The sequence below is a fragment of the Triturus cristatus genome, chromosome 6 (assembly GCF_964204655.1).
Source record: "Triturus cristatus chromosome 6, aTriCri1.1, whole genome shotgun sequence".
Classification (NCBI taxonomy): domain Eukaryota; kingdom Metazoa; phylum Chordata; class Amphibia; order Caudata; family Salamandridae; genus Triturus; species Triturus cristatus.
Window position 1 is genome coordinate 411,150,605 of NC_140589.1, and position 27,380 is coordinate 411,177,984.

Sequence of the window (27,380 nt, forward strand, 5' to 3'; positions counted from 1 at the left end):
TTCTGCTGCCCCATGGGGCAGATTTAGATGAAGTTTGGTGTGTTTTACTTTTAATGGTGACTTCTAGTAACCAAGATGGCCCATTTTTGCCCTCCTGTCCTGGGAGATTGCTTTTCCTAGACCATAGCTGTGTAATCATGACCTGTCTTTGACCAGGGCCAGGTGATTCCCTCAGCCTGGGGTCAATGTCAGAGTCACCCCTCAATGCTCATCATGGAATAATTCCCATTCCTGCACTATTCAGGTTCCATAGCCCCTTGGTCTCTTTTAGGAATATTTATGTTATAGCAGAAGTCAGGAGGCAGCCTTCTAATGAGGGCTCCCCTCTGCAGGCCCAGTCCACAGAAGTTTGAGGAGAAATGTTCTTCTCCTCTGTCCCCCAGCAGGTCCAGCCTTCTACTGTCCCTCTGAAGGTATAAGGTTACCAGTGCCACCCAAACTAAGTCCAAGGTGCTCCAGTACCCCTGGTAGAAGGTGGAGGTCAGGTCTTCTTTAGGATCTTACAAAATGCATCTTCTCTGTTCAACTTTTTCCCTCCCCTTCCAAAGGGGAACCCCTCATGTGATTCACTCCAGTGGTCTAGCATTTCCCCTGTGTTCTCCCCCGGATGAGCCTTCCGAGGCCTGGTGCAGTGTAAAAACTTATTATCACATGCAGATTCTGTCCTCACCCTTTCCATTCCTAGTAACAGGCCAAGGCACTGGCATATAGCTGTACTATGTAGGGAGGCCCCTAATCCACCAGCTGGCCTTGAGCTAATTAACTTGGACCAGCAGGGGGAGCTAAAGCCTAGCATGTAAGCAGAAGATGAACTAGAGAAATATGACAAATCCTCAAGTGCCACAAGTTGTGCAGTGATGACCACAGTGACATTGAATCCGCACTTGGGACCCATTTCTACCATATGATCAGTATGTCATACTAGTCCCTAGACCTATCTTAGGTGAAACTGTACGTAGGTGCAAATTTCACTCATAATGTATAATAAAGCACACACTTTTTTTTCAATTAGGCACAACAGACTTACACTCCCATTCTAAGGCCTAAACTAGGTCAGCACCGATGATTTCGGAAACGCACATGCTACCTATGCACAGATACAGGGCTGAGCTGTACGTTCCCGCCTGCTAAAACTGCACGTGTGTACATACACATGTATACACAATCCAGGTACAGCCAACCCAGTGCCTCTTTCCATATTTGTTCAGCAGTTGACCATGTGTTTAAAGATGGACACTGATGGTTAGCAATCCATTTGAACTAAGTATATAGTTAGTGAGATGCATGCACAATAAAACTCCAATAACCAGGCAGAAATACAAAAATCCATAGAATTAAAAACGTTGGATTTCATTTTTCTACATATAGTTATATACACTATATGCACAGTTGTTCTCTGCTAGGTGTGAAATAAGTTAACTGTTATGACGTTTGATGAGGAGATGGGAAGCCTATTTCTATGCAATGAAAATCAGAAGTAGCAGTATCTACATTATTTTATAGGGGTTGTAGTTTTGGTAAATGGATGTCTCTCTAACTCATAGCTTAATTTCTCTGCCATATCATATTACATTAGGCCCAAATGCATAAGATAATGTCCATATACAATGTACAAGGTGTGCCTTGTTTCTATTAGGAAAAGTATGCCTGGCTTGGAGGCTAAGGTCTCTGTCACCTTTTTGAGAGCTGGCATAAGACTGCACATATTATTAATGATGGTTGTGGTTAGAGTGGTATGGTTGGGATGTAGTTGGTTAGGGCATTTTGTATGAATGTGACACTGGAATTTTGTTGACATTATCAAGGTGCTTATTTTTGGGGATCTAGGTAGGTTGTTCACTAGTTGAACACAGATCATGTTCTGTCTAAGTTTTATCTTTGAAACGTTTTCAGCTATCTGTTGTGAGGCTCTTGAAGTTGGACCTTCTCCGGGATTGTGAAGAGGTTATACATGTCAGCTATCAGTATGAACTTGTTCACTACTACTTTTGGATGTCCATATAATGTTTTCTAGGGTGCAGGGATGTTCTCTGTGACGGTGTCTGCTTCTGTTTGCGTTTTATCATCTGGAAGTGATCTTCTAGTGTTTGTAAGATCAAGGTCATCCTAAGCAGTAAGAGGAGTATCGAGGCATTTAAAGAGTCGATTCACTACGTTGAGTTAAATATGAATATATTGGTGAATATATGCCAGAGGACTGCATTATAATTTTTCCACTATCTCACACACTGAAGTGAATTTCTCATTTGTATGTTCTGAAACCAGTGAGATATATTTTTGGCATACTTTTTTTTCATACTTGGATTTGTGGAAGACGTTTTTCAGTGGCATATACTAATCTATGAATATCTGAGCCGAAAAATAAATAGTTTATCAGGCTTCATTTATCTATCGTCACAGTGTCAGCATCAGGGCTGGACTGGGAACCAAAACCGGCCCTGGCAAAGTGCTCGGCCGGCCCCTCGGGGGGTTGGGGGTGTGGCCGAGCTATTTGCCAGTGCCAGTTTCAGACAATTTTGTTACAGTAGCCGATATTGCAGCTTTGCTGCAAAAACGTCCCTGTACCAAAAATGGCCCCCAGGGGCCCAAAACTAATGCTGATGTTTATTAGGTGTGCGGTAAAATAAGTTGAAGTCTGTTTTCAGCCATCTATGGACTTTGAAATGATTGTTTGAGCAGGTAACAAAAGGAAGTGTTTCTTCACTGTTTATGATTATGGAGGTGTGTTCTGTTTCACAAAGCATATATAAAAAAGATGGCGTACTGCAGTCTCCTTATGTGATCAAGGGCACCTGATGCCCGAAACGCGTCATGAGATGAGGAATAAGGAACAATAAAAGAATATTGCCACTTACTTGTCCTGGTGGTCCGTTTCTGTCAGTTCGCTGGAAGGAAGTGCTGGGAGTTGTTTTGAATGTATATATATATATATATATATATATATATATATATATATATATATATATTCACTTAAAAAACCATAGGTTTCACACATGTTATAGTTAGCTGGACATTTCAATTGTAAAAAACCATTGAAATTCCCCCATTATAGTTAGTTCAGATAACTAAAACTTGCGCGCCCGCAATCCACTGCTGATGACGTCACATATTACATCACTCATGACATGGTCAGTGGCATCACTCATGACATCACTGATGACATCATCCTTGTGATAGAGTGGCGGTCGCGCGAGCTATAGTTATCTGAACTAACTATAACGGGGGAATTTCAATGGTTTTTTACGAGTGAAATGTCCAGCTAACTATAACATGTGTGAAACCTATGGTTCTTTAAGTGAATTTGCAAGGTTTTTTAAATGCTAATTCCTAACTATAACGTGTGTGAAACCTATGGTTTTTTAAGTGAATTTGTAAGGTTTTTTAAATGCTAAGTTATGTATGTTTTATTATATTTTTTATATATTTATTTTACAATAAGCTACCTATGTATATAGTTATAGATTGACTGTATCCTGTAATATGGAATCGCTCGTTGAAAATGTTTTCTTTTTTTTTTAGGTTTTTCACCGTGCGCGCACGTTGCGCGCACCGTGCGCGCACCCCGCGATTTTTTGGAAAAAAAAATGATTTTTTCACCCTTCGGGTCCTTCAGGGACCCCCTGACAAAGGCTAGGGGGTCAGGAACTCTCTACCCTGCCCCCTTTTCACGTTCTCCACCTTTCTTTTTCACTGTCACACACAAAATGGTGGCCGACACTTCCTGATTTCGACCGATTCGAATGTTGACTGACATGTAACCACCAAGCAGAATTACGCTCGCGCACGTTATGGTGCGCGCACGGTGCGCGCATTGTGCGCACTTATAGATATTTATGTGCTTTTAAATGCAATTTTCTCAGGAACTACTGAACAGATTGACACCATATATGCAAAAGGCACATGCCTGACCTGAGGACTACCTCTTTTGCCAAATTTCAAGTAATTCTGTTCAGCCGTTCGGGCTGTACCTTCGACTAAAGGTCCTATGGGAAAATGCATGGGGAAAACGCGTTTTGGGACCCCCCTTTTTTCTCAGCCCCCGCTTGACGAATCACCCCGAGACTTTCAGGGTAGGAGCTGAGTGGAGCGCCCCATTAGTTTTGAAACTTTTGCGAGGATTCGTCAACCGGCGCCAAAGTTATTCAAAATAGAATTTTCAGATTTCCTATGGAAACACGGTCCTAACTATAACTATCTACTGGCGACCGCCAGTAGATAATATGTTAAATGTATAAAAAAGGGGTTATACTCTCATATATACATACTTAAATTTTTGTTGTTAAGACATGCAGGGTAAAGGCTCCATGGTTTCCCCCAACAGATGAGGATATATATATGTATTTATATAGGGTAGGGGCATTTTATGGGTTTAATAGTGAGTAAGGATGATTTTCGGGTTTAGATTGGGTAAGAGTATTGGGTGGTAACGCTAGTTTTAGGGTGTGGGTTGGGTAATAGTATTAGGTGGTAACGTTGTTTTAGGGTTTGAGGACAGGTAAGGGTATTGGGTGGTAAGGCATAATTTTAGGATTTATTGGTGGGAGAGGGTATTGGGTGGTAAGGTTATTTTTAGGGTTTAGGTGTGGGAAAGAGTATTGTTAGAAAATCATTAAGGGGATTGGACCTGCTGTCTGTGATCAAAGAGGAGCCCTGAAGAACTAAACCACTGGACCTGCTATCTCTCTTTTACCCAGAGATAAAGAAGTGGACTTCAGGGTTTGGTTGGCTAATCCCTGTGTGGCTGCAATTGTCCTTTGCTGCAGAAGGTTTTGCCCCCTAAGTGCTGTTGATGAGGTCCTGGGAGCTTTAGCAGTGACCAAGAGGAGTTGTTACAAAAACCCTTAAAAGTTAGGACTTAAATCACTTTTGGAATTCTAAGACCTTCAAATCTGTCATGGAGACCTCATAGATAAGGTGCCCAATTTTGAGACACCTTCCTTGGAAATAGATTCAGACTTGCCCCACAATGCAATTTTGAGCACCAGAGAAAAATTTAAGGGGCTGATTCAGAGTATGTTATGGGTAACGGAGTAAAATATTCCTTCGCCATGATCATGTACTCATCCTCCATATTCAGACATGTCCGCTAGTGCTGTGGACATCTCTTAACTTTAACAGGATTCTCCCTCATGGTGGTTCCTACCAATGTGTTTAAAGTTTGACCCACAGCTCTGGCAAATATGATGGCAGTCCGTCAAATGTTTGACTGTTGACAAAGCGGGATTTTGCTTCTGAAAAAACAAAATATAATAACCAGCACACCATGGCTGTTGTCATTCAAAGGTTTTCAATGTAATCAAAGTCAGGTTTTTCCTGAAGTGATTGAGAGTAAAAACTGGCTATTCAACAATGCACTCTAAATTGGGTGAATGGTCAAATGGCCAAACCTGATGGCCCATAATCCATTGGGCTGTTGGAGGAGTATGTCAATGACAGAGCTGGAGTAGGTTCCTTCACTAACATACTAAAGGTGTGCCATCCTGTAAATCAGCAGGAGGACTGAAGGTTTGACAGCGAGAGTACTCTGTTAGAGTTGCAACAGAGTAACCTTTCCACCAAACTCTAAATTAGGCCTGGAGTCAGAACGTAAAATCTTCGACTGGTATGAACCTGTTTGGTGTATCCAACTCGTGCTGCACTGCGGATCACCTGAGTTGCACTTAAGTCCACTCTACCCCTTCCAGGGGTCCATTCTAACCCTTCCAGCTTTTGTTGCAATATTTTTATTTTAAACTTTAATTAATCTCTCTGGTTCCCCTTATTGGTTCTTGTTATTTTAGTTTAATTGTATTTATTTAATATTGGTTACATTGTTTCTAACTCAGTTTGGGATTTTAATTGTTTGGTGTGTTGGCTTGATTACTGTTTTGGTACTGCCATAGCTTCCAAAGGTTTGAATTCAGATTAATTTAGTGACTTTAGGGTTCACCCTGATAAGTTAGTGTTATTATTCTATAAGGTGGATGACTTTCCACTCCAAATAATAATCCACTTGCCTGCAGTCTTCTCTTCATATCATGTGTAAGCACAGCTACAGGTCTGGCATGACATCAACAAAGCACATTCATGTACAACACCAACAATCAACCCACAAAGGCAATGTTTCTAACTCACCCCACACTATCTGAAATCAATGACAATAAGAGATGGTTTCTCACATACAGAAAATATGAATGAACATGCAAATATACAACTCTCTCACACTCCTCTTCAGTTCACATCAATCGCAAGCAGAGCTACAAATTAATCACAGCATAATTAGGTAACCCTTTCACCCTTCATACGTGACCCTAAAACTTATTCAATGTAGACAACAATTGAAATACACACTGCATCAGCATAATGAATAAATGCACTTGCATGCTATGAAGTCCTTCAATCCCTCAACAGGGTCAGTGTTGGAGTAGCCCGTCAAGCACTATGGCACTGCTTGATGGGTCAGCTTGAAAGGGCAATTGCAGGACATTTATTGGTCCTGTAATGGCCCATGGGATCAATACAAATGGCCAAGGGATATGAGATGCCCTACAAATATAACTAGAATAGAATGCAATCTTTGATTAGAAATAGCTTTCAGAAATCGTGGACCCTTACTCCTGCATGAGGGTTTCACAGTATTCAGAATAATAGTTGCCATTTTTAAAATAATTGCACAACTAGCAAAATGTTCATATGTTTCTAGAGAATGGTGGATGTTTAATTAAACCTTAATACAAACATTGGTCATGTATAGACATACAGAACTACGATCAAACCCCTGTGTGAAAAGGAGTTTCCACTGTAGTTCAGATTATATGTGCCGTAATAACACCATCTTCACATTTTCACCGGCTACACTTTGCAGGTCAAAATTGCCCACATTTATACAGGGAAAAAATGTGAGATAAATTCCAAGACATGCAAAAAGCAAAGACCATGGAATTGAAGATATTTACCATCCTCTCAGTACCACAAACCAAGCTATTAATATTTTCCAGGAGTTCTAAATATCCCTTACAATGCTGACCTCTTGTGGTAGCAGAGTTTGCAGCAAAAACAGATACATTTTAGTTCATACAAACAAATCATAAGCTTTCACAACTTGTTTTAAATTGCTTTATGCATTAGCAGATACCATAACTGTGTTGTGGTCATATTAAGTATAATTTGCTAAGTAATTCCATCTGTTGAATATTTTATACCTAACATTTTTCTCTATTTAAGTGAAATGTGAAATTGTTGAAGAACCCAAGGTAAAATTAAATCCCTTCTTAGAATTGCTGTTTGCCTTGATAAGTCTAATGTCAAATGAGAGGGAATATATAGGTTTTCAAATTGTTTGCTTTACAAAATGCCTTTAAATAATGTTTCTTTTTGCAATTATGTCTCTTGGCAGACTATTTTATAAAATTTCCCTTTAACCCCTTTTTGTTTATCAAATTTTTATTCTTTATATCAATTTTACGTGTGCCTTTGAGTTATTTATTTCTCTTTGCTTTTGTGCTGTTATGTACCACGCTCAACAACTTCATGAAAGTCAGTTTTACTCTTTCGTCAAAACTATCAAAGAAGTGCCTGGAATACATTCAAAGACAACCATCTTCTACTTGTGGTCACCCTTGGTTTCCTCCAGGCCCAGGCGAAATTTGCATCACAACAGTGTAATTAGCATTAGTTCATATTACTCTTGTACCGTAAAATTCCAGTACTTACATTGACACTGCATTGCATAATTGCTCGAAATTTGTAGTTATAGCACCATTAGCTAGAAAAAATTACAGTGAAAGCACAAACACAACACGAACAACAGAAACCAAGCAACTATCATTTGCGATGCTTTAAAAAAATATATATGTGCAGCTCAAAATGTATGCTTGCGTCCAAAGTGGATAACAGCATGCATTTTGCACTAACATACAGCACAAAATGGCAGTTTCGAATTTCATGTAATTTCTTGGAATGTCCCCCAAATTTTGCATAATCATGCAAAAGCAAATTACGAGAAGTTTGCACAATCCTAGTTTCCTTATGTAGGGGCTCAACAACAGCTCATATCAAAACTGTGTCCTCTCACCTTTATAACCAGCCAGGTGGGATCCCTACATGTGCTTCATTTAAATGTAATGTTGTAACTACTCTGTATAATTTGTTTAATTTTATATTTGCATGATTTAATGTCATCTTCATAGGTGAAATCAGATATTCACTATCACTCTTTGGCATATCTGTTCTTTACTTTGTTTAGGAACATTTGCATACAAATGAACCAATACCCTACTGTCTTGCAACTGGGAAACATACTATACACCATTACATCATTTCGATATGAAATGGCACTTTTCTAGTAAAAGTTGAAACTAAGGACATATCACGACCCTATTCTGCACCTGAGCACAAGTGCAGGATGGGATATGCGTAGGGACATTTTATGGATTTTGAAGGCCCTGGGACAAACATATTTTTGGCGACCTTGTTAGCTTTACATTTATGACCAAATTTGAGCTTTTTCACGCCCTCTTTGGCCAGGTGACTGACACTGAACAGGCACATTGGTCAAAATTCTAAATGTGTTTCTCTCTAATATTCAGGGATAGTCACGTGTGTTTTCAATATTGTAATATAGCAGCAACTCACCAGTATTGTTGCAAATAATCTCTGGGACTAAGGTCCTCTTTTGATCTAAAAGGAACATTTTTATGGATGTTGCATGGTGTTAAAAAACAAACAACAGTTCTCCACAAAATATCTGTAATAAACTCTCACACATCACTTGTATAACATATATTAAAGGAAAATTGTATTTAAAACAATCTATGTTTAAGAATTATTCAAGGTCATCAGGGCAGGGCTGTGTGGAGAACAGAACTAAATCTATCAGGGGGCCCGTGAGAGGTTGGGGCCCTGGGCCTGAGCCCAATTTGCCCTTGCCCTAAAACGTCTCTGGATACGCCAGTTTTTAAGAAAATCATGCCATTCACAGCGCATACACCAACTTTCTCACTCAACGAGTTGATATATGAGCTGCAAACCGCGCATAACATACATGGTCCTGCGAGATTCATAAGCAAATTATTTATTTTGCCGGGTTCAAAATTTCAAAATTGCGATGTATGTAGCAAAGTGCACGGAGTGCCAGCTCTATTCAAGCAAGCTAAACTTAAATGTGCTGCAATATGTGCCTGATGCTTCATGTCTTTCGCCATTGGACTAGAGAACTTGAATCTGTCTTTTAGAATTTGCGATGCATCATTTAGTGTCTGTTGCAGCCTTAGTCGTTCTGGGTAGAATATCTGCCTGCAGGAACGGCTGTAGACTATTACCTTGTTGACAGAATCTGTACAAGTCAGAATAGGCCGAAATAAATCATTACAATTACCTTGGTATACAAAGTGAAAACCTCTTGCTGATGCGCCACTTTTTGCGCTGAATCTCAACAAAATGTGATTGGATGTGGCCAAAGGCAAAGTTTCTCCTGTGAAAAATTGATAAGAAAAAGGTTAAGATAAATACATTAAAAAATTGAGGGCACATACTCTCATATTTACGTTCAACACATTCTATCTTCTATAGCACAAATTATACTTTACTCATTTAATCTATATCTTTAATTCAAACTATATCCAATTTACATCAAAGAAACCTACTCTAAGTGAAATGTTTCTTTTGTAATAACCATCACTGCACAGAGTTGACTGGTAAATGTTTCCCAAGTGGTTTTCGGAAGCAGCAAGAAACACTGGCAATAGTATCAAATATTTAATCAGTTTATTCAATGCATTAAAGGTCTGCCCCATATCTTCGGAAAGTTGAAGATCTGCAATTTAATACCATTTTGGTGAACCTCATCTGACTACATGTTATCAATGCCAGTGGCTTTGAACTTGATATGTTCAGCACAACAATGTGTAGGGGCATACCCAGACGAAATTCGAGCAGAGTCTCTTTTATATGGGATAATAAACATTCAACTGTACAATATAGTGCTATTGAAAGTCACTGGGGCATGCCATCACCCCATATAAGCCTGAGGCTGAAGAACAATTGCCTATATTAGGGAAGTGAACTCCAAGATAATTTGCAATATTAAAATTAAGTAATTAATTAGTATGCTATATTAATCCATGAGCCCTCCATCGCTGGTGAGTTGGAGGAGATTGGGTAAAATACCAGCCTCACATTTCCTGTCTAAGAATCTGTGGCAGCATAAATGGCTCAGTCATGAGCTCCCTATGTGATCTACATCACGAGCTTAGCCAGAATTTTTGTCTGTGGATTTTCCTCTCTGAATGGTTGTTGTTTCTGGTCTCCCATCTCTGTGACACGCTGTTTGTCTGCTTCTGGTGTGCCCTCTCTCAATGCACTGACAGCTGGCCTTGCTCTTAAAACATGTTCTCCTGCCCAGCCATGGGTGGAGAGGGATGTCTCAGAAGGGGTTCCCATAACCGTGCTGGTTATGATGGCTTTTATTGGTTGAGCTGGTTTTTAAGATGGCGCGGACCAGCAAAGGAAGCCAATGGCATTCCATCAGGATGATTGTGATTTGATCATATTTCTTTGAGCTTTTGGATGAGATGTGCTGAAGTTTTTATGATGTCCCTAAAGGGTGCCAGTGAGAAGTTAGAAAGATTATGGGGTGAGTCATTACGACCACCCAGTTGTGTGAATACAATACAAGGGCTTGAACAGCAGTCTGAAGTCACTCTCTGGAAGAAATGATCTGACATTCTTTAGAAGAGAGAGTACCAAACTATCTTTGTTTTGTTGACAGTGTGTTCCAAGAGGGAGAGGATGATGTTCAGGGCGAATCCCAGTAATTTGGCATTCAGTGAGAGTTGGGTTTCAAGCTACCAAAGTTCATCTCCTTGAGCCAGATTTACTGCATCTTGTTTAACGTTCTTGCCAAATAATAGGAATCTGTCTTGGTTGGGTTGAGCTTCTGGCAGGAGCTGGACACCCAGGTCTGGATGATGTGCAAACATTGTCTAAGGTTTTTGATATCCGAAGCAAAGAGGACTTTCAAGTAAAGTTGGGCGTAGAGCACCAAGTGACAGCATGTAAAGTTTGAAGATGACTGACGACAGTATGGAAGCCCATACGTGATAGGCATCTTTTGTCAACAGGAGGTGCCCATGTGAACAAACTGGTGTTGGTTGGAAAGGTTAGAGGAGAATCAGTGAAGGACATTGCTGGTGCATCCCATTCACAATGTTGAGTATGAAGGTGGGATGCTCAGTGGTGTTAAAGGCACTTGAGAGCTCCACTAATATAAGGAGGCATGGATCATCTTCACCTGTAGTCAAGAGGGCATTGTCTACAATGTGTAAGGTGGCAGTCTATGTTCTGCATCATAATCTGAAGGTAGATGTGCTGTCATGCAGCAGATAGTCACCCTCCAATCTAGGGATTACACTTTGAAATGACTACTTTCTTGTGCATGTTGTCCTACAGGTGTTATCCATTCTATAGAGTTCTATGAAGCACAATCTTCACATTTCTATTCCAAAATTAAAATGAGTTACAACATATTTAACACAGTTTTGATACCAACGTGTTTTAAAAGAAAGAGAGAATACAGCAATCAGGCTACTTCAGGATTTTGCTCCAGTTTTTACTACAGCGATATCAAATGTGACTCTGACTATTAAATAGAGTTTCTTTTTGGACCTCTGTTGTGCCATAACATTTAATCCAGCAATGGACACCTCGGCAAATATTTGAACCGACTAACAACACTGCCTTCAATCAAGCAATCAATCAATCATGGAGTTATTAGAGCGTGCTACTTATCCGTGAGGGTCTCAAGGCGCTGGGGGGGGTAGCAGATCGGATCAGTTGAAGAGCCAGGTCTTGAGGTCCTTCCTGAATGTGTGCAGAGTCAGGGAGCATCTGATGTTCACAGGGAGCTCGTTCCGGGTCTTGGCTGAGATGTATGAGAAAGCTCTCCTGCCTGCTCTGTTTCTGCGGATGCAGGGGACAGGGCAAGGTCGGCAGAGCGAAGGTTCATCTTGGGTACATGGAAGGAGACTCTCTCGCTGAGGTATTTGGGTCCGATGTTGTTAAGGGATTTGTAGGCGTGGGTGAGGAGTTTGAAGGCGACCCTCTCCCCGACGGGGAGCTAGTGGAGGTCTCGTAGGTGTTGGGTCATGTGTTTGTGGTGCGGTGTCCCGAGTACGAGTCTCGCAGCAGCGTTCTGGATGGTTTGAAGCTTGAGTAGAAAAGTTCTGTTGATTCCGGCATAGAGGGCGTTGCCTTAGTCCAGTCTGCTGGTTATGAGCGCGTGGGTAACGGTCCTTCTGCAGTCAGGGGGATCCATTTGAAGGTCTTGCAGAGGATGCGGAGGCAGTTGAAAATGGTGGAGGCGACGGAGTTGATTTGGCATTTCATGGAGAGGGAGGAGTCGAGTATGATGCAGAGGTTTCGAGCGTGGTCTGTAGGAGTGGGAGGGTTCCCAAGGGAGGAGGGCCACCAGGTGTTGTCTCAGGCGGAGGTGCAGGGTCCGAGGATGAGGACCTCAGCCGTCTCTGAGTTGAGCTTCAGACAGCTGTCTTTCATCCAGGCTGCGACGTTCTTCACTCCTTCATGGAAGCAGAGTCTGGTATCTTCGGGATTCATCGTGAGTTAGAGGATGAGCTGGGTGTCGTTGGCATAGGATACTATGCTGAACCCATGCTGTCTGACGATGGTGGTGATGGGGGCCATGTAGATGTTGAAGAGCGTGGGGCTGAGCGATAAACCCTGGGGCACTCCGCAGTTGATGTCGGTAGGTTCAGAGAGGAAGGGAGGGAGTCTGATCCTCTGTGTTCTGCCGGAGAGAAACATACTAGTTCGGATGAGATGGTGGCGGCGGCCCTGTGGAATATGTGCAGTGTGCAAGGGTACGTTGGGGCTCCTGAGTGGGTTTTCATCATGGTAGAGATGATGTGTTCGACGATGGCGGGATTCCAGGTCATGATGGTTGATTTGTTGGCGGCGGTGTCGAGGTTGGTGGTGTCTGGCATCTGTTCGCTGAAGTTGTCGTAGATGGCCTTGATCTTGAGATGGAAGTAGGAGCTGAGTTTGTCGCAGAGTTCCTGGAAAGGTGTGATGTCCATGGCCTAGCTGGGGGGTTTGGTGAACTGCTGTATGACGTTGAACAGTTCCTTTGCGTTGGTCGTGTTGATCTGGACTTTGTCTCTTATGAAGGTCCGTTTGGTGTCTCTTATGCGCTGGTGGTATTCCTTCAGGGTGCTTCTGTGGTTGTTCTGCGCTTCTGTGGTTCTCTGGTTTTGCCAGGTTTTCTCACGGCGTCTGCAGGAGCGTCTGGCCTTTTGTAGTTCTGTGTTGAACGAGGCAGACTTCAGAGGGCATTGTTTGGCGAGGTGGCGGAGGGGTGCGAGCTTGTCGGCACAGCAGGAGATCCAGTGGTGAAAATCTTTGGCTGCAGCGTTGGTTTCGGTTGTGGCACTGGGGGGGTCTTGGAGGAGGGTGGTGTTGAGGTGTTGCTCTGTGATCTTGCACCAGTTCCTTTGTGGCGGGCACGGGGAGGGCTTGGGTGTGGTGGTGGTGTTGAAAGTGAAGTGGACGCAGTGGTGGTCTGTCCAGAGGGGATGGGTGGTGTGGCTGAAGCAAATGTTTGTCCCTCCTGCGAGGATGGGGTCGAGGGTGTGTCAAGCTCTGTGAGTGGGCATGTTGACCAGCTGCTTCAGTCCAAGGTTGGTGAGGTTGTTGAGGACAGTGGTGGAGTCGGGGTTATTGCAGTTGTCGAGGTGGAAGTTCAGGTCCCCGAGTAGGATGTAGCCTGTGGAGGTGATGGCGTGGGGTGCGGTGAGCTCGGCGATGGTAGTTGCAGACTGGTTGCGAGGTCCCGGTGGTCTGTAGATGAGGGTGCTGCGAAGCATGGTCCTGGGGCGGGTCTGGATCTGGATCTGGAAGTGGAGGTGTTCTGTGTTGGAGTGGGGGTCATTCGTGCTGGATATGGAGAGTCGGAGGGGGTTTTTGTGTGTGATGGCAAGTCCTCCTCCAGGACGGTGGGGGCGGTCCTTCCTCTGGATCTTGCAGCCATCGTTGATGGCAGTGGCAATGTCGGGGCCAGAGGATGCATTGGTCCAGTTTTCAGTGAAGAAGGCCACGTCGGATGAGAGGGTGTCGATCAGGTTCCAGATCTCTATGGCGTGTCGGTGCAGAGAGCGCACGTCGAGGAGGATGCATGTCAGGGTTTCGGTGGTGAGTGCATAAGGTGGGCCTTCGGCGGTAGTGGGAGCTTTGTCGATGGTGAAGGATCTGCGGCAGGGTCGGCACGAGAATTATCTCTGGGTGGCATTTGGTGAGGATCTTTAGCAGTCGGCGTGTCTTCCGGTATTGAGTGCATGAAGAGTGGTGGAATTGCAGTGGTGGGGTCTTGGAGAACCAGGTTTCCTGGCGCTGGCCGCGATCAGGTCACGGATGGGGGCAGATGGGCTTGCCTTAGGTGCATCCGCGCAGCGGCCACCATTAAGTATGGGGAGGGAGGACGGACGTACAGCAGCTGAAAGGCGGGAGGATTTAGGAGTTACAAAGCAGTTAGGAGAACAACTCAGTAACGAGGCAGCTACCGGCACCGGGTCTTGAACCCTACCATGGTGGGGCTCTTGAACACGGTGCAGCGGCAGGGCACAGCAGAGCTGCTGGGGAGCTGGGAAGAGCGGGCCTCAGAGCTGTGGGTCAGAGGTCTTGCTCGTGCTCCCCCGCAGCAGCCGCCATTTGGTAGGGGGAGGTGAGAGGGGTGTGCAGCAGCTAGGAGGCGGGAGTGGGGGCGGGAACAGTGGGAACAAAATACAAGGGAAAAAGGAAGGGCACCAGAGTGAGCGAGGCACAGGGGGCACACACGCCTTCTCTACAGCATCAACATAATCCATGACAGAACCAATCTTTCATATCAATTATATATATATTTGCGATCGAACAGGTAAACCTAGGTAGCAATAGAGAGTTAGCACTAAGAAAAAAAGAGTCCAAATGGATATTAGAATTAGAAACCAGATTCCCCGGAGGCCATAACCTCAATGAGGAATTAGCAACACATCTGCATGAAGAATGAGTATTACTTCCATTTTTATCTTCTGTAAATTACCTCTTATGGATAACTTGATCCGAACAGCAATGTTTTAATTTTTTTTTACCTGTTTAAGAGGTGTATGGAATTGATTTTAATGTTCTCTTATTTTGTTTATTTCACAGGAGGAAAGGAAGGGAACCATCACCTTTTAAATCACGTCACAGGCTCCCTACCCTTTTCCTCGTCAAAATCGTCATCAGCACCGGTTACAAGATAAGAGATTCTTCTAAATTGCACTTATTTTCATTATGGGATTGAATAATGTAGTTGTTCCGATTCTTTTTGCTTTTTTAATTTTTTTCACTTTTCTTTATTAGAAGCACAGGACAAGTAGCGACTCATTAGACTTACTACCACTTGGTTTTGAAATCCTGCATTTTGCAGTTTTCACTAACCTTATCCCCCTTTGTTACATATTCTGCTGGCTCAACTTACCAACATGGGCACTTGTCCGCTTTAACTCACGGTTGGTCTCAATTCAGGTATTCCGCCTCATAACAAATCTGCTTAAATGATAGCAGATGTGGTAAGTTAGGCCTTATTATAGAAGACACGAGCACTGTTTAGTTGCCATCTACAATTTATATAGAGGCATTGTCGCAATGGGAATCTTTTGTCAGCAAATGTTTTGCAGTATACGGCAGCACGCATGTAACGAATCTTGGCACTAGTCCATGTAATGTATTGCACATCTAAAATAAACCGGGGATTATGGCATGTTAATACGACCTAATTTTGTAAACCAAATCAAGGGAGCAATACTGTTAGAACAAATCATTAATGAGACAGAGACATGTATAGGGAATGCATACATAGGAAACGTTTAAAATCTTCGGTATATATTCATGTGTTAACTGCAATCGTTGAAGGATATAGGCACTAGTCCACGAAAGGCATTGCACATTTAGAATTAATCAGAGGAGTGTGGCATTTAAACACGACCTAACTTTGTAAAACAAAACTAATGATGTAAAACCGATATAACATATCATCAATATAATATGTATAGAGAATATATGCATAAAGACACGTTTAAATCATGTTTACCTCCATGTTACAAAATGGCCACCATGTTAACTGCCATAGTTAAAGGATGTATACCGTGAGTCCTACTTTTGTGTTTATTATATTCTGTGTACTAAGGCACGTTGGTTTGTAGCAGCTCTATCGTGTGATCAAGACACCTGGAGTGTCGAAACGCGTAGCGGTTGAAAATAAAACATATGATTTGAATATTTGGATCCCTGAGAGTGCGTGATTACTTATCCTTGGAAGAAAGACTTATCTTCCGTTGTGACTTTCTCTATGTTTATCATTTGTTTACAACGTTTCTAAGCAACTGTTTAATTAATTTCAGGTGTAGAGACTGTATAAATGACTTACGAAAACTGGGTCGGTTACAGTGAGCAAGGCGGACTTGTTCCGCCGAAACGCGTCTGGCTACATTGTTATGAAATAAATCTTTTCCTTTGAAAACCCACGGTGTCAGCGCCTGCTTCAGATCTCAGAAACCCAGGATTGGATCTAATATATATATATATATATATATATATATATAATAACAACCTGATCGTCTTTCCACAAACAGGCACCAACACCGTGAAATATTTTGGCACAGACGGCGATTTATTTCAAATACAGGTCAGACGCGTTTCGGCGGTAAAACCGCCTTGCTCACTGCATGAAATGTTCTGTCAGTGTCAGCCATACAAATACCTCCACCATTTACCTTTGGTTGCCAAGACAACCAGAAAATGTCATAGACATAGAAGTTTTCACCGTGACTTTGCAAAATACAGTTGTATCTGAAAAAATGCAAAAACATACATCGATAGCCTAACAATAAAAGCTAGCAACATAAAACGAATAATTTCCTGAAATGAAGATTGAGTTCGAAAGTCACTCTAAAAATAGAAGACATAAGTGATTAGGAATACCGCTTGGATAGAGACGGAACATCCAGACTCAGTGTATCCCATGTAATGTGCTCTATACCAAGGTTGATGTATTGGCGTGCAGAGGGGGGTGTGTGGTATATAATTATCATATAACAATAATTGTAAACTCAACCGGCCTAAACAGTCTCCGCTAGAGTGTACAGTCTCAGATTATGATAGAAACATGCAAATCGTAAAGCAAAGTAAAAATGGAGACTGCCACTCTAAAAGGTAGGTTATGTGTCACCATATTGAGCCCCTAATGCTAAGCCATAGTGCCTAATTAAAAGGGGGAAATGTAAATACAAACCTAAGTGGATCTCCCGCCCAAGTGGGCAAAAGAAAACTTATAAGATCTATATTGGCAGGCCGGAAAAATAAAGTGTATTACCTAATGCCCTCCTACTGTGCTTAAACAAAGAATAATCTGGAATAGAAACACATGCATAATGGGGCGGTATTCAAGGTAAATGTGCAGTGCGATAACAAAATGTCAAGGTTGGAACAGACATGCTACGAGGATAGGGTTCAGACGTAGCGGCCAATCTTCTCAAATAAAGAGTCAGAGATGGACATTAAGCGCTTCATCGGCATTCATCCCATGTGGGATTTTGGAATTAAGGAGAATGATATATCTTGATTCCAATCTCCGTAATGCCAGTTGCCTATTGCCTCCCCTAGGATTTTTAGGGACACTATCAATCACAAAATAGGAGAGGTCCTGGGTTTTGCTTCCGTGGCACAGATTGATATGACGTGCCACTGGGTATGTTTGGTCATCATTCGCAATTGCTCTCAGGTGTTGCAAAATGCGAACGTGAACTTGGTGGATCGTGCTGCCAACATACAGTTTCGGGCATGTGCATTGTAGCACGTACACGGCAAATTCTGTTTTGCAATTGAAGCTGCCACGAATAAGGTACGGTGAATGTCTGAAAGGCATTATAACAGACTTGGTGTTAGTACCGTGTTTGCAGGCTTTGCATCTACTACACCTAATGAAGCCTCTAGGTGATTGTAGCCAAGTTTGACTTTTCGCTACAGAAGGTGAATTGCGTACCAATTCCTGGTGCATAGATTTAGCTCTTCTGTAACTAATGGCCGGGATTTAAGTCCCAGAACCGGATCACTGCGGACTGTCTGCCAATGTTTGTGCAGGATTTTTCTAAGTGTAGTGTGGTATGCATTAAATCCTGTGATCAATCTCGGGATGCCAGCCTCTTTACTTGCACTCTGTTCTTGTTTCTTGAACAAAAGATCTTCCCGTGTTTTCAACTCACTTCTGTTTCTGGCTTTATCTAGGGTTTCTGCTTTGTATCCTCTGCTCTGTAGTCTACTAAACAATTCGTTAGTAGATTTCTTGAGACCCTCTTCTGTACTGCAGTTGCGTCTCATCCTGAGACATTCTGCATAAGGGATACCTTCCTTAACGCTGTTATGATGAAAACTATCTGTGTGAAGGATGGCATTCCCTGCGGTGCCTTTCCTATATGTTCTGGTCTGTAGACAGTTGTTTTCAATATATACTTCAATGTCAAGAAACTGGATGCAATTTTTACTGGTGTGACTAGTAAATGATAAATTCAGACTGTTGTTGTTCAATTCATTTGCAAAGACTTTGGCACTTTCCTCAGTTCCCTGCCACAGTATGAATATATCATCGATGTAACGTACATAGACGTTCACATTTTCAGTCATGGCAGTTTTGTGTCCCTTCATGAGTACTTGCTCCTCCCACCAGCCCATATGCAAATTAGCATAGCTGGGGGCGAAGCAAGTACCCATGGCAGTGCCCTGTAGTTGTTTGTAAAACAATTTATCAAAAATAAACACATTGTTTTCCAGGCACCATTCTGCCATACATAGTAGCATAAGGGAATGTTCTTGCATGTGTATCGGTCTTGTGTTTAAATAGTGCTTCAAAGCATTAAGGCCATCCTTATGTCTAATGCTCGTATATAACGAGTTGACATCAAGGGTCATCAAAACATAGTCCTCCTTCCAATTGGCATCGAATATCTTGCTAAGGAAATCGCCAGTGTCTTTAATGTGGGATGGTAATTCACAGACCAGTGGTTGTAAAAAGAAGTCGATAAACCGAGAAGTGTTTTCAAATAGGCTCCCAATTGCTGCAATGATAGGCCTACCAGGTGGATTGATTGCGTTTTTGTGAATCTTAGGGATTAGATACAGTTGCGGTGTTACTGGATAGTCTATTTTCAGATAGTCGAATTCTGATTTAGTGATTAAATTCGCACTTTTCCATTCATATAAGGTTTTATGATATTTTTCCTTTATGCCTACTATAACCGTGGGCGCTATCCTGCAATAGCAGTCATTGTCATTGAGCTGTTTCATTGCCTCCAAGTTATAGTCCTCTAGGGGCCACAGGACGACATTACCCCCCTTTATCCGACCATCTGATTACTATATCTTGATGTTCCTTAATTTTACTCATAACTTTATTGTAGTTCGTTCTGTTTGTATTGCGTGTCTTGGCGAATTCTTTGTCACTTTTAAGCGCCAATATTTTGAGATCTTTTATCACGTTCTCCGCAAAGATATCCAAACCATCCTTGGGCATCATCGGTGTAAATACGGATTTAGGTTTGAATGGTGTGAGGATGGGGTTTCGTATTTCTTGAAGGGCAATAATAGTATCAACATCTGTTGTGTTATGATTTTCTTGTTGCATGATTAGAAGATCCCGTAACAGGGTTTCGTCTGTCATTGATACTTCCGTGTGAGTTACATCGAAGACCATTTGTTGTGAGTCTTTATTACCACTGTTCATAAAGTATTTTTGCAGTTTTAATTTTCTCACAAACTGAAAAAGGTCTATCCGTGTTTGCGAGTAGTCAAAATTAGTTCTTTCGCAATATGATAAGCCAAGTGCGAGAGTTTTTTGTTCAATTTCGGTGAGATCCATCGTTGTTAGATTTATAACTGTGTTTTCGCTGTCTCTGCTTACGTTATATTTTTCTTTGTCAATTATCTGCGCTTGTTTCTTCTGTATTGTTGTTTGTTTGTTTTCTGTTGTTGTTGTGTTTGTGTGCCGCTTGCCCCAGCGCCTGTTTTTTCTCTTTCTGCCCTTTGTTGTTCCTGGGATGTGTCTTTTTGTTTGTCCTGGCGTGTGGGCCGCGGGCGCAGGCTTGTCAGTCTTTCTAAACGTAAAAAACCCAGTTCCTGGATTACTGTCGGCGGTTTGTGTCTTTGAGCCGTATCACTTAGTTGTTCCGTTTCTGACTCCACTTCAGAGCTCAATTCTGACACACTAGGGTCTGTGTTTTGGTGTAACATTTCGGCAGTATTAGATAATTGCTGTCTTCGTATGTTTTCAAATTTTTTTGAGAAAGTATACACTCTGCCTTGCATGTAATCATTCCTGTCTCTTTGGAATTTTGTTGCCTTTCTTTCTTTAATCGAATCCTCATGTTTTGTTAGTCTGGTATTCATTTCCCCCAATTTCTTTTTGATTTCTTCTTGATTTTCGCAATTCTCAAGTTCTTTTAACAATGCCTCGATCTTAGCTAACATTACTTTACGATCACTTTCGGCATATTTAATCAAGATCTGAAGCATTTTCCGTGAGGACTCGGCGCTATATATATATATAATTTTGCATTTCATGGCTAACATTATGCAATCGCATTACATTTGACATGAGGCACATGTAAGCTTCTGTACCCGCAACGGTACTGAGCTTGCCCTTTCTAACTGTAATGGACGGACTGGGGATGATTCAGAATGAGGGAGGCATTCTCACACTCATCCTGTTGGATCTTTTTCTGGATTTTGATACTGATATCACCATGTGACCTGCAATCATGAGATCAGTGTCAGAGGTGTGATACTCTGCCAGATGATTCCCTTCTTACCAGGTAATATACAGGTAGTTTCAATCCCTCCATTCACTTCCAAATTTGTGAGATTGACTATGAAGTTCATCATAGCTTCCCCCTGAGTCCTATACACTTTAAAATGTAAGTAGCCCCTCTATCTAGGTTTCTAAGATCCTTTGGTCTGGCGGTAATGATATATGCCGACACTATCCAGATCACCCTTCAACTAGATGGAGATTCCCTCCTTGCTCAAAATAATTTTTATTCTTGCTTGATTGCAATGGCTACCTGAAAGAGAAGAAATGTTCTAAAGCTTTACTCTGGTTTGACTGAAGTTCTAATTTTTGGAGAATATTTAGTGACATGGTCTAATGAAGGGTGCTGACCACACAGGTTTCCTGTCCTACCCTATGGACAAATAGGGAAATGTATCACCAACTGTTTAAACCAAAATTCTTCCTCTCCTGCCTCTCATTTTTCCTCTATTCATGCTATAGTAGGCTTCAGATTGGATTTATGGAATGTGCTAGATTTGGCTCTCCATAAGTACTAATAGTAAAGGTTTCACCTTTCTCAAAATATTGCAGCCATACGCCTCTTAGATCTTCCTCGTTAGGATTTCTTTTCTTCCCATCTCTGCGACCTTCGTTGATATCCTATAGAGAAGTGTGTGGTAAAATCTCTGCCTATGTTATAAGTCCATGTATGGCTAAAGTCTTGCATTTATATGAAAACTTAGTGAACCCTTGACAACAGACATGGGGTCAAATTGCCAAAATTGTCACACAACTGCAGTTGCTGTGCTGTGTTGTGTGACAAAGAAAGAGCATGAAAGCACCATATCTACAGAGATATGGCACTTTCATGCTCTTAGCCTAGCACTGGTACAGAATCAAGCAGCCAAGCTCAATGCACACACCTTTGTACTATAGTTCAAGGTTGAGTGTGTGAGTCTTGTATAAGTTTCCCCTTTCAGTACAAAATTCTACGCTTAGAATAACTAAAACTTTTTCCACTTCAGAAGAGGGATAGTGCAGCACACATGTGAAGTGGGAAAAGTTAGGAGAAATAAAAGCATTTCTCCATTTTAATGCCCGCTTCAAAATGTTGCTTTTTTGGCACATAGCTCTATTATTTTTAGTAGCTGGGTTTTGCGTCAAAAACTATGGGTGGTTGCATGGAAGCGCCCATGTACTACCCGTGGAATGACAAGTGACGCAAAGTAATCCAAAGTAGCTCTAAGCGCTCCTGTAGATTACTTTGAAGGAACTTTCCAGCACAAAACAAGTTTTGCTCTAGAAAGTAAATTACAAAAACAATTGTGCAGGTTTGTGTCACTTCTGTGATGCACATCCAGCACAAACTTTTTTAAGCCATGGGCCTCACTGTCTTTATTCTGTTTCTGCTTGTCTACTAGCTTTGCCTAAGGTGCGCAATGCAGGGCTGGTAATTGAACTTTTGCTTATGCAGCAGCCATGATGTAGAACCTGTATCACTGTGCCTCACATTTTGCACAATATTTATAAATGTTTTGGTTCTCAAACAACTGCTTTTTATTTTACTACAACATATCTTCCACACTAGAAACTACATTGGGTATTTTATAAAACATGTTGATGATGATAATATACTGTATTTTATAAATGTTTTTATTGTGACAAAGAGAATGAAATGTGAATTTCCACTCCCTTAATAAAATGTAAAGGTATTAGGCTGTTTTATAATTCATGATTTTCGTGTATGCTGTGGTGGAGAATATAAGTGTGTTTTTTAGGCTCGTATGCTGTTTGAAAACTGTTGACAGACCATAACTTAAAAACAAGGTAATAATATTTAAAATGAAAATTTCCCTTGGTACATAGCTACTATTTTACTACCCTATATGTCAATTTGAATAACTATATAAGCAGTATGTAAAAATGTCAAATAATCCATGTGTAGTCATGTGTGTATGCTATTTCCTTATGCTTTGAAAAAAATGTACATACTTCACAAAAATAAGCAAATATTTAATTTTGTCACTATGCTTTTGGCATTTTACCTGAGTGAGATCCAGATAATGAACTGAGTAATCTGGCTTGAGGATGCGCTCCATCAAATAATTCAACCAAGTCATTTAGGGCCGTTTGGAAGTAGGCAAATTGTCCAAAAACCACTGTTAGAAAAATAAAATATGCATATATCAACATTACATTTATTACATTTGAATACATTTTTAAACTACTTGATCAAGAAAGCAACTTGAAGAACACCATTTACAGCGAAATTCATAAATCTGTGATTGTTTATCCGTTTTAGAAATCAACAGTAATCCTGTATCTCATCTTTACTAGTATTTGCAAATTCCTCTTCTTGATGCTTTTATTTGGACAACATTCGCATTTTTATGACGACAGGAGGAAGGAGGAGATAGTAGACTTCCCTAGTAAGTTTCCTTACAAGCAGACTACTCTGGGGTTTCTCTACTATGTGTATCTGTTTAATGGGGCTGAATGAGTTTGACTTGGGAAAGTAGGACTGATTATTTGTGTGCCTCTGAAACTCTGGGAAACTTTATGTCTGTCAATCTCGGATATCTGCTTTGGGCCCTCCCACTTTTAGATGCCATCTTTATTTAAGGGTGTTTTTTAATCTTACACGAGGCTATGTCCCTGCACAGTTTTTGCCATACATAATGTGAATCACCAATACTGTGCAGCTTTGCAAGGATACATGAAATCACTAAGAAATGGTAGCCCATCCAAATAAATATCCTCTTTCTATTTTTTCATTCTCTCCTTTCTTTTTTCTTCTTTCTTTCGCAATTTCTTTTCTTCTTGCTTTGTTTTTATTTCCTTCACTTTCCTGCTTTCATTCTTGTCTTTTTCATTCTAATTTCTCTATTTCCTTTTCTTTCTCTGCTTCCATCTCTTTCTCTCTCTTTCTGTTTTTTTCCTTCTTACTTTCTCTTTCTTTTTTCTTTCTTTCCATTGATCTTCCTTTCCTTCTCTTTCTACTTTCTTCCCTTATTTCCTTCACCTTCTCTTTCCTGCTCTCTTTCTTTCCTTCTTTTTGCCTCTTCTTTTCCTCTTTCCTTCCTTCTTTGTTTCACTTTCCTTCCCTCTGTCTTTGCCTTTTTTGCCTTTTCATTCTTGTTTGTCTGCTTTCTTGGGTTCTTTGCCTGCCTTCTTTCTTTCTTAAAAGCAAAAGGCCTGCAGCCAATACTAGACTGAGCTTTTTAGGACTGTGATAGGAAACCTTTTGACTTCACTAAAATTATGTGTACTACATAGTTACTTAAAGGGGTTATAGGCAGACGTCATCCATTAGTCTGTGATTGGTGTCATTTACATTTTTGTTTCACCCACACCATCATTCATTAAAGGCAATCTATCAACTCACTTTAGCCATTGGCTTGGCTGACTTCACTATGAGTTGTGGCATGCTTCCCTTTCACAAGGGACACATCCACACACAAAGTAGTTCCCTTCAGTGCTATGGTAAACTATGGTAATGGGTGTTTTTGGGGAACACATTTTTTAAAAATGTTTTAGATTAAAGCAAATCAGGAGCCAACAGCCATATAGAGTATGCAAAACTAATAATGAAAGACTATAAAAAAAAATCTGTTGTGGATTGCAAAAAACTATGACTACTTCTTCATGAGGCGATCATGTCGGGATCATCAAACGAATTTCCGGACCCTGGTAACAACTTGGTGGGACACGCACTGCTCACTTCAAGCAATAAAATCAATGCAGCTACTTGGTCTTAATATGTAAGCACATTATACTCTGAAATATTGAATAACGGAAATCCATCACCTAATTTCGATACCACTTTATACCCAGTGCTCAATAATGTCTCAGAGGTAGTTAAACATTTGGACAATACAATAGCCCCACACTTATGGGACAATAAGGAGATCATTGAGCTCTTCAAGACAAGTCCACACAATAGTGCCCCAGACCCCAACAGTGTAGCAACAGCAATCTTTAAACAAAATTCAACCTATTAAGCTGAGGCACTAAATAACCTATTAACACACCACTACACGGAAGACTCAGTCCTAGTGTCTTGGAAAGGCTCATTCCTACGCCAGAAACATAAAAGGGACTCAAAAACAAGTTCAGACAATTGTAGGCTCATTGGTCTAATAGAAGCGAATTCTAAGTATTATACATCAGCCTTACCAAAAGAACTTGGTGACTGGGCAGAGAAACTAAAGATTATCTGCTGGTATCATATTATTTTTTCCTCAGACAATTCTACTATTGACAACACAGTTGTGCTCTCTGCCCTGATCCACTGGAGCCTCAAATTAAAACAAGATCTCTATGCATGCTTTATCAATTTTAGAAACGCCTTTGACTCCATCAAATAATCTATAATATGGAAGAAAGTTGGAAAAGATACCAGCCCAACTATTCCATAAAGTTAAATCACTTTACACAGCTCATTGGATCAAAGTAAAAACTGAAATAATACCTCCCTTACCAACAGAGTTCTATTCGACAAAGGGCTAAAACAAGGCTGTGTATTGGCACCATTACTTTTTGATTCTGATCTGGAAACAGTTTTGACCATAGAGCAGACTTATGAACCAAATCTCAATATATAACCTTTACGCACTGCCCTACACACCGATGATACAGCTTCTTGAATCAAACGTAGATAAGCTTTCAGTATATGTGCGACCATTTACAAATTAATTGGGAGGAAATCAGACTGTCAATCAACACCACTAAAACTGAGATCTTAACATTTACCTCATCATCTAAAGCAAAGTTAAAATAAGGCTAAAGGGTGATTCTTTGAAATACGCCAAGTCAACTCGTATATCTAGGAGTTCATCTTAAATCAAGAGGAGCTATAAAAGCCCATTTACAACACCTTGACTCCAAAATCTCTTTTTCCTACAATATTTTTAAAATAATTGAATAAAAACGTGTCTGGCTCATCCTTAGAACTGCTGTCAGAGGTATTAAGAGAAAAAGTCCTACCTGACCTCAACTATGGATGGACTTCGAGCAATGTAAACTGTTTGGGAAATTATTTTGCCTCCCAACTTCAACCCCTCAATACAAGATCAGAACTTCAACCTCCTGAACCAGATTTTAGCTCAAAAGCGTCACTTGTAACTGTAATCCTGCAGCCCCTATGAGCGGGATTATCCAGATACCCACCAAAAAAAACCTCAGGAAAAACAAAGGCGTCAGTCAAGCAGTATGGGAACACATGATTGTGGCAGCTACGGAAGCGGGGGTGAGAGCGGTGTCAGGAGAAGAAGAGCAGGAATGAGACGCCAGCAGAAGAAAGGAAGTGTATGCACCAGAGGGCAGCAAATTGGACAGCCTGACGAGCAGCTAGAGGAAGGTGAGGAGTCTGCCCACACAGGACGTCATTAGAAGACCGGGGGAGAAGGAACAAGACGCCAAGTCCAGCAAAGCAGAATCCAGAGAGGAACCACCTAGAGGCATCGGTAGCCAGTCCAGCCATCCAAAAAAGAAAGAGGAAGGTGAGACTCCCACTACCCTGACCCGAAGGGCTGTGGCCCCTTGGGCAAGTGACCTTCTTTCAGTTTTTTTCACTAGGGAAGTGGTGGGCAGGGACAAATAATATCCATCCACACTGGCACAGTAGGTATGGGAAAAGTAACACCTGTTATCTAAAGAGTAGCCATTCCTCAAACAGAACATATTGGACCGGTATTCCATATCAACTTGTTAAAAAAAATGGGCAGAGCCCACCTGCCAAAATAAGGATCCCCCGACAACACTAAACCAAATCACACTTACAAAACCCATAGAGATACTTTTACAAACCTTTAACGAGTTTACCATAGAAGGACCACACATCAGATAACAGCTCACTCAACCTCAAAAACAGCAGTTGTATGAATTATTAGACCACTTTCCAGGAATGAATTCAAGCAAACCTGGGCAAACCTACCTAATCTAACATGACATTAAACAGAGGCAGGGTAGGTGATAAAGCTGAGTCCCTATCGGATCCCTTCAGCCAGGGGACGGGCCATACAACAAGAAATAGAAGCCATTCTACAAGCTGATATTATTGAGCCTTCCCAGAGCAACTGATATTACCCCGTCGTACTCTTCCTCAAGCCCAAAAGAAGCCTTAGATTCTGTTTCGACTTTGGCCAACTAATCATCCACTCTAAATTCGATAGTGATCCTATGCCCGAAGTATATGAGCTTATAGAGCTTATAGAAAGGGAGGGGTGGCACACAGGTAATGTCCACTATCAATGTAGCAAAAGGATATTGGCAGATACCCGTCAGTTCTGCTGATAGAGAAAAGACAGCATTTTCTGGACCCTCAGGCTTATATTATTTTAAAGTCATGCCCTTTGGCCTTCATGGCATCCCACCCACTTTCCAGAGATAGATGGACATCTTGTTAAGGGCAAATCAGCAATACGCCGTGGGTTACCTTGACAAAATATTTTTGTATACAGTCCTGATTGGAAAACGCACAGACAACATCTGAGTCAAATATTTTCCTCTTTACATCAAGCTGGGCTTACCCTGAACCCGAAAAAAACACCCT

The 27,380-nt window shown here is 41.4% G+C and overlaps 1 protein-coding gene across 1 annotated transcript in view; it reads right to left on the bottom strand.

Annotated features, from left to right (window-relative positions):
• Nucleotides 1–27,380, bottom strand: part of CSMD1 (CUB and Sushi multiple domains 1) — a 2,626,220-nt gene that overhangs the window by 1,245,387 nt on the left and 1,353,453 nt on the right. Inside the window, exons 26-27 of the mRNA XM_085610820.1 lie at nucleotides 22,873–22,986; nucleotides 9,356–9,451 (exon numbers count right to left, since the gene is read on the bottom strand). Coding sequence (XP_085466946.1) covers nucleotides 9,356–9,451; nucleotides 22,873–22,986 — 210 coding nt within the window. The remainder of the gene's footprint in view (nucleotides 1–9,355; nucleotides 9,452–22,872; nucleotides 22,987–27,380) is intronic.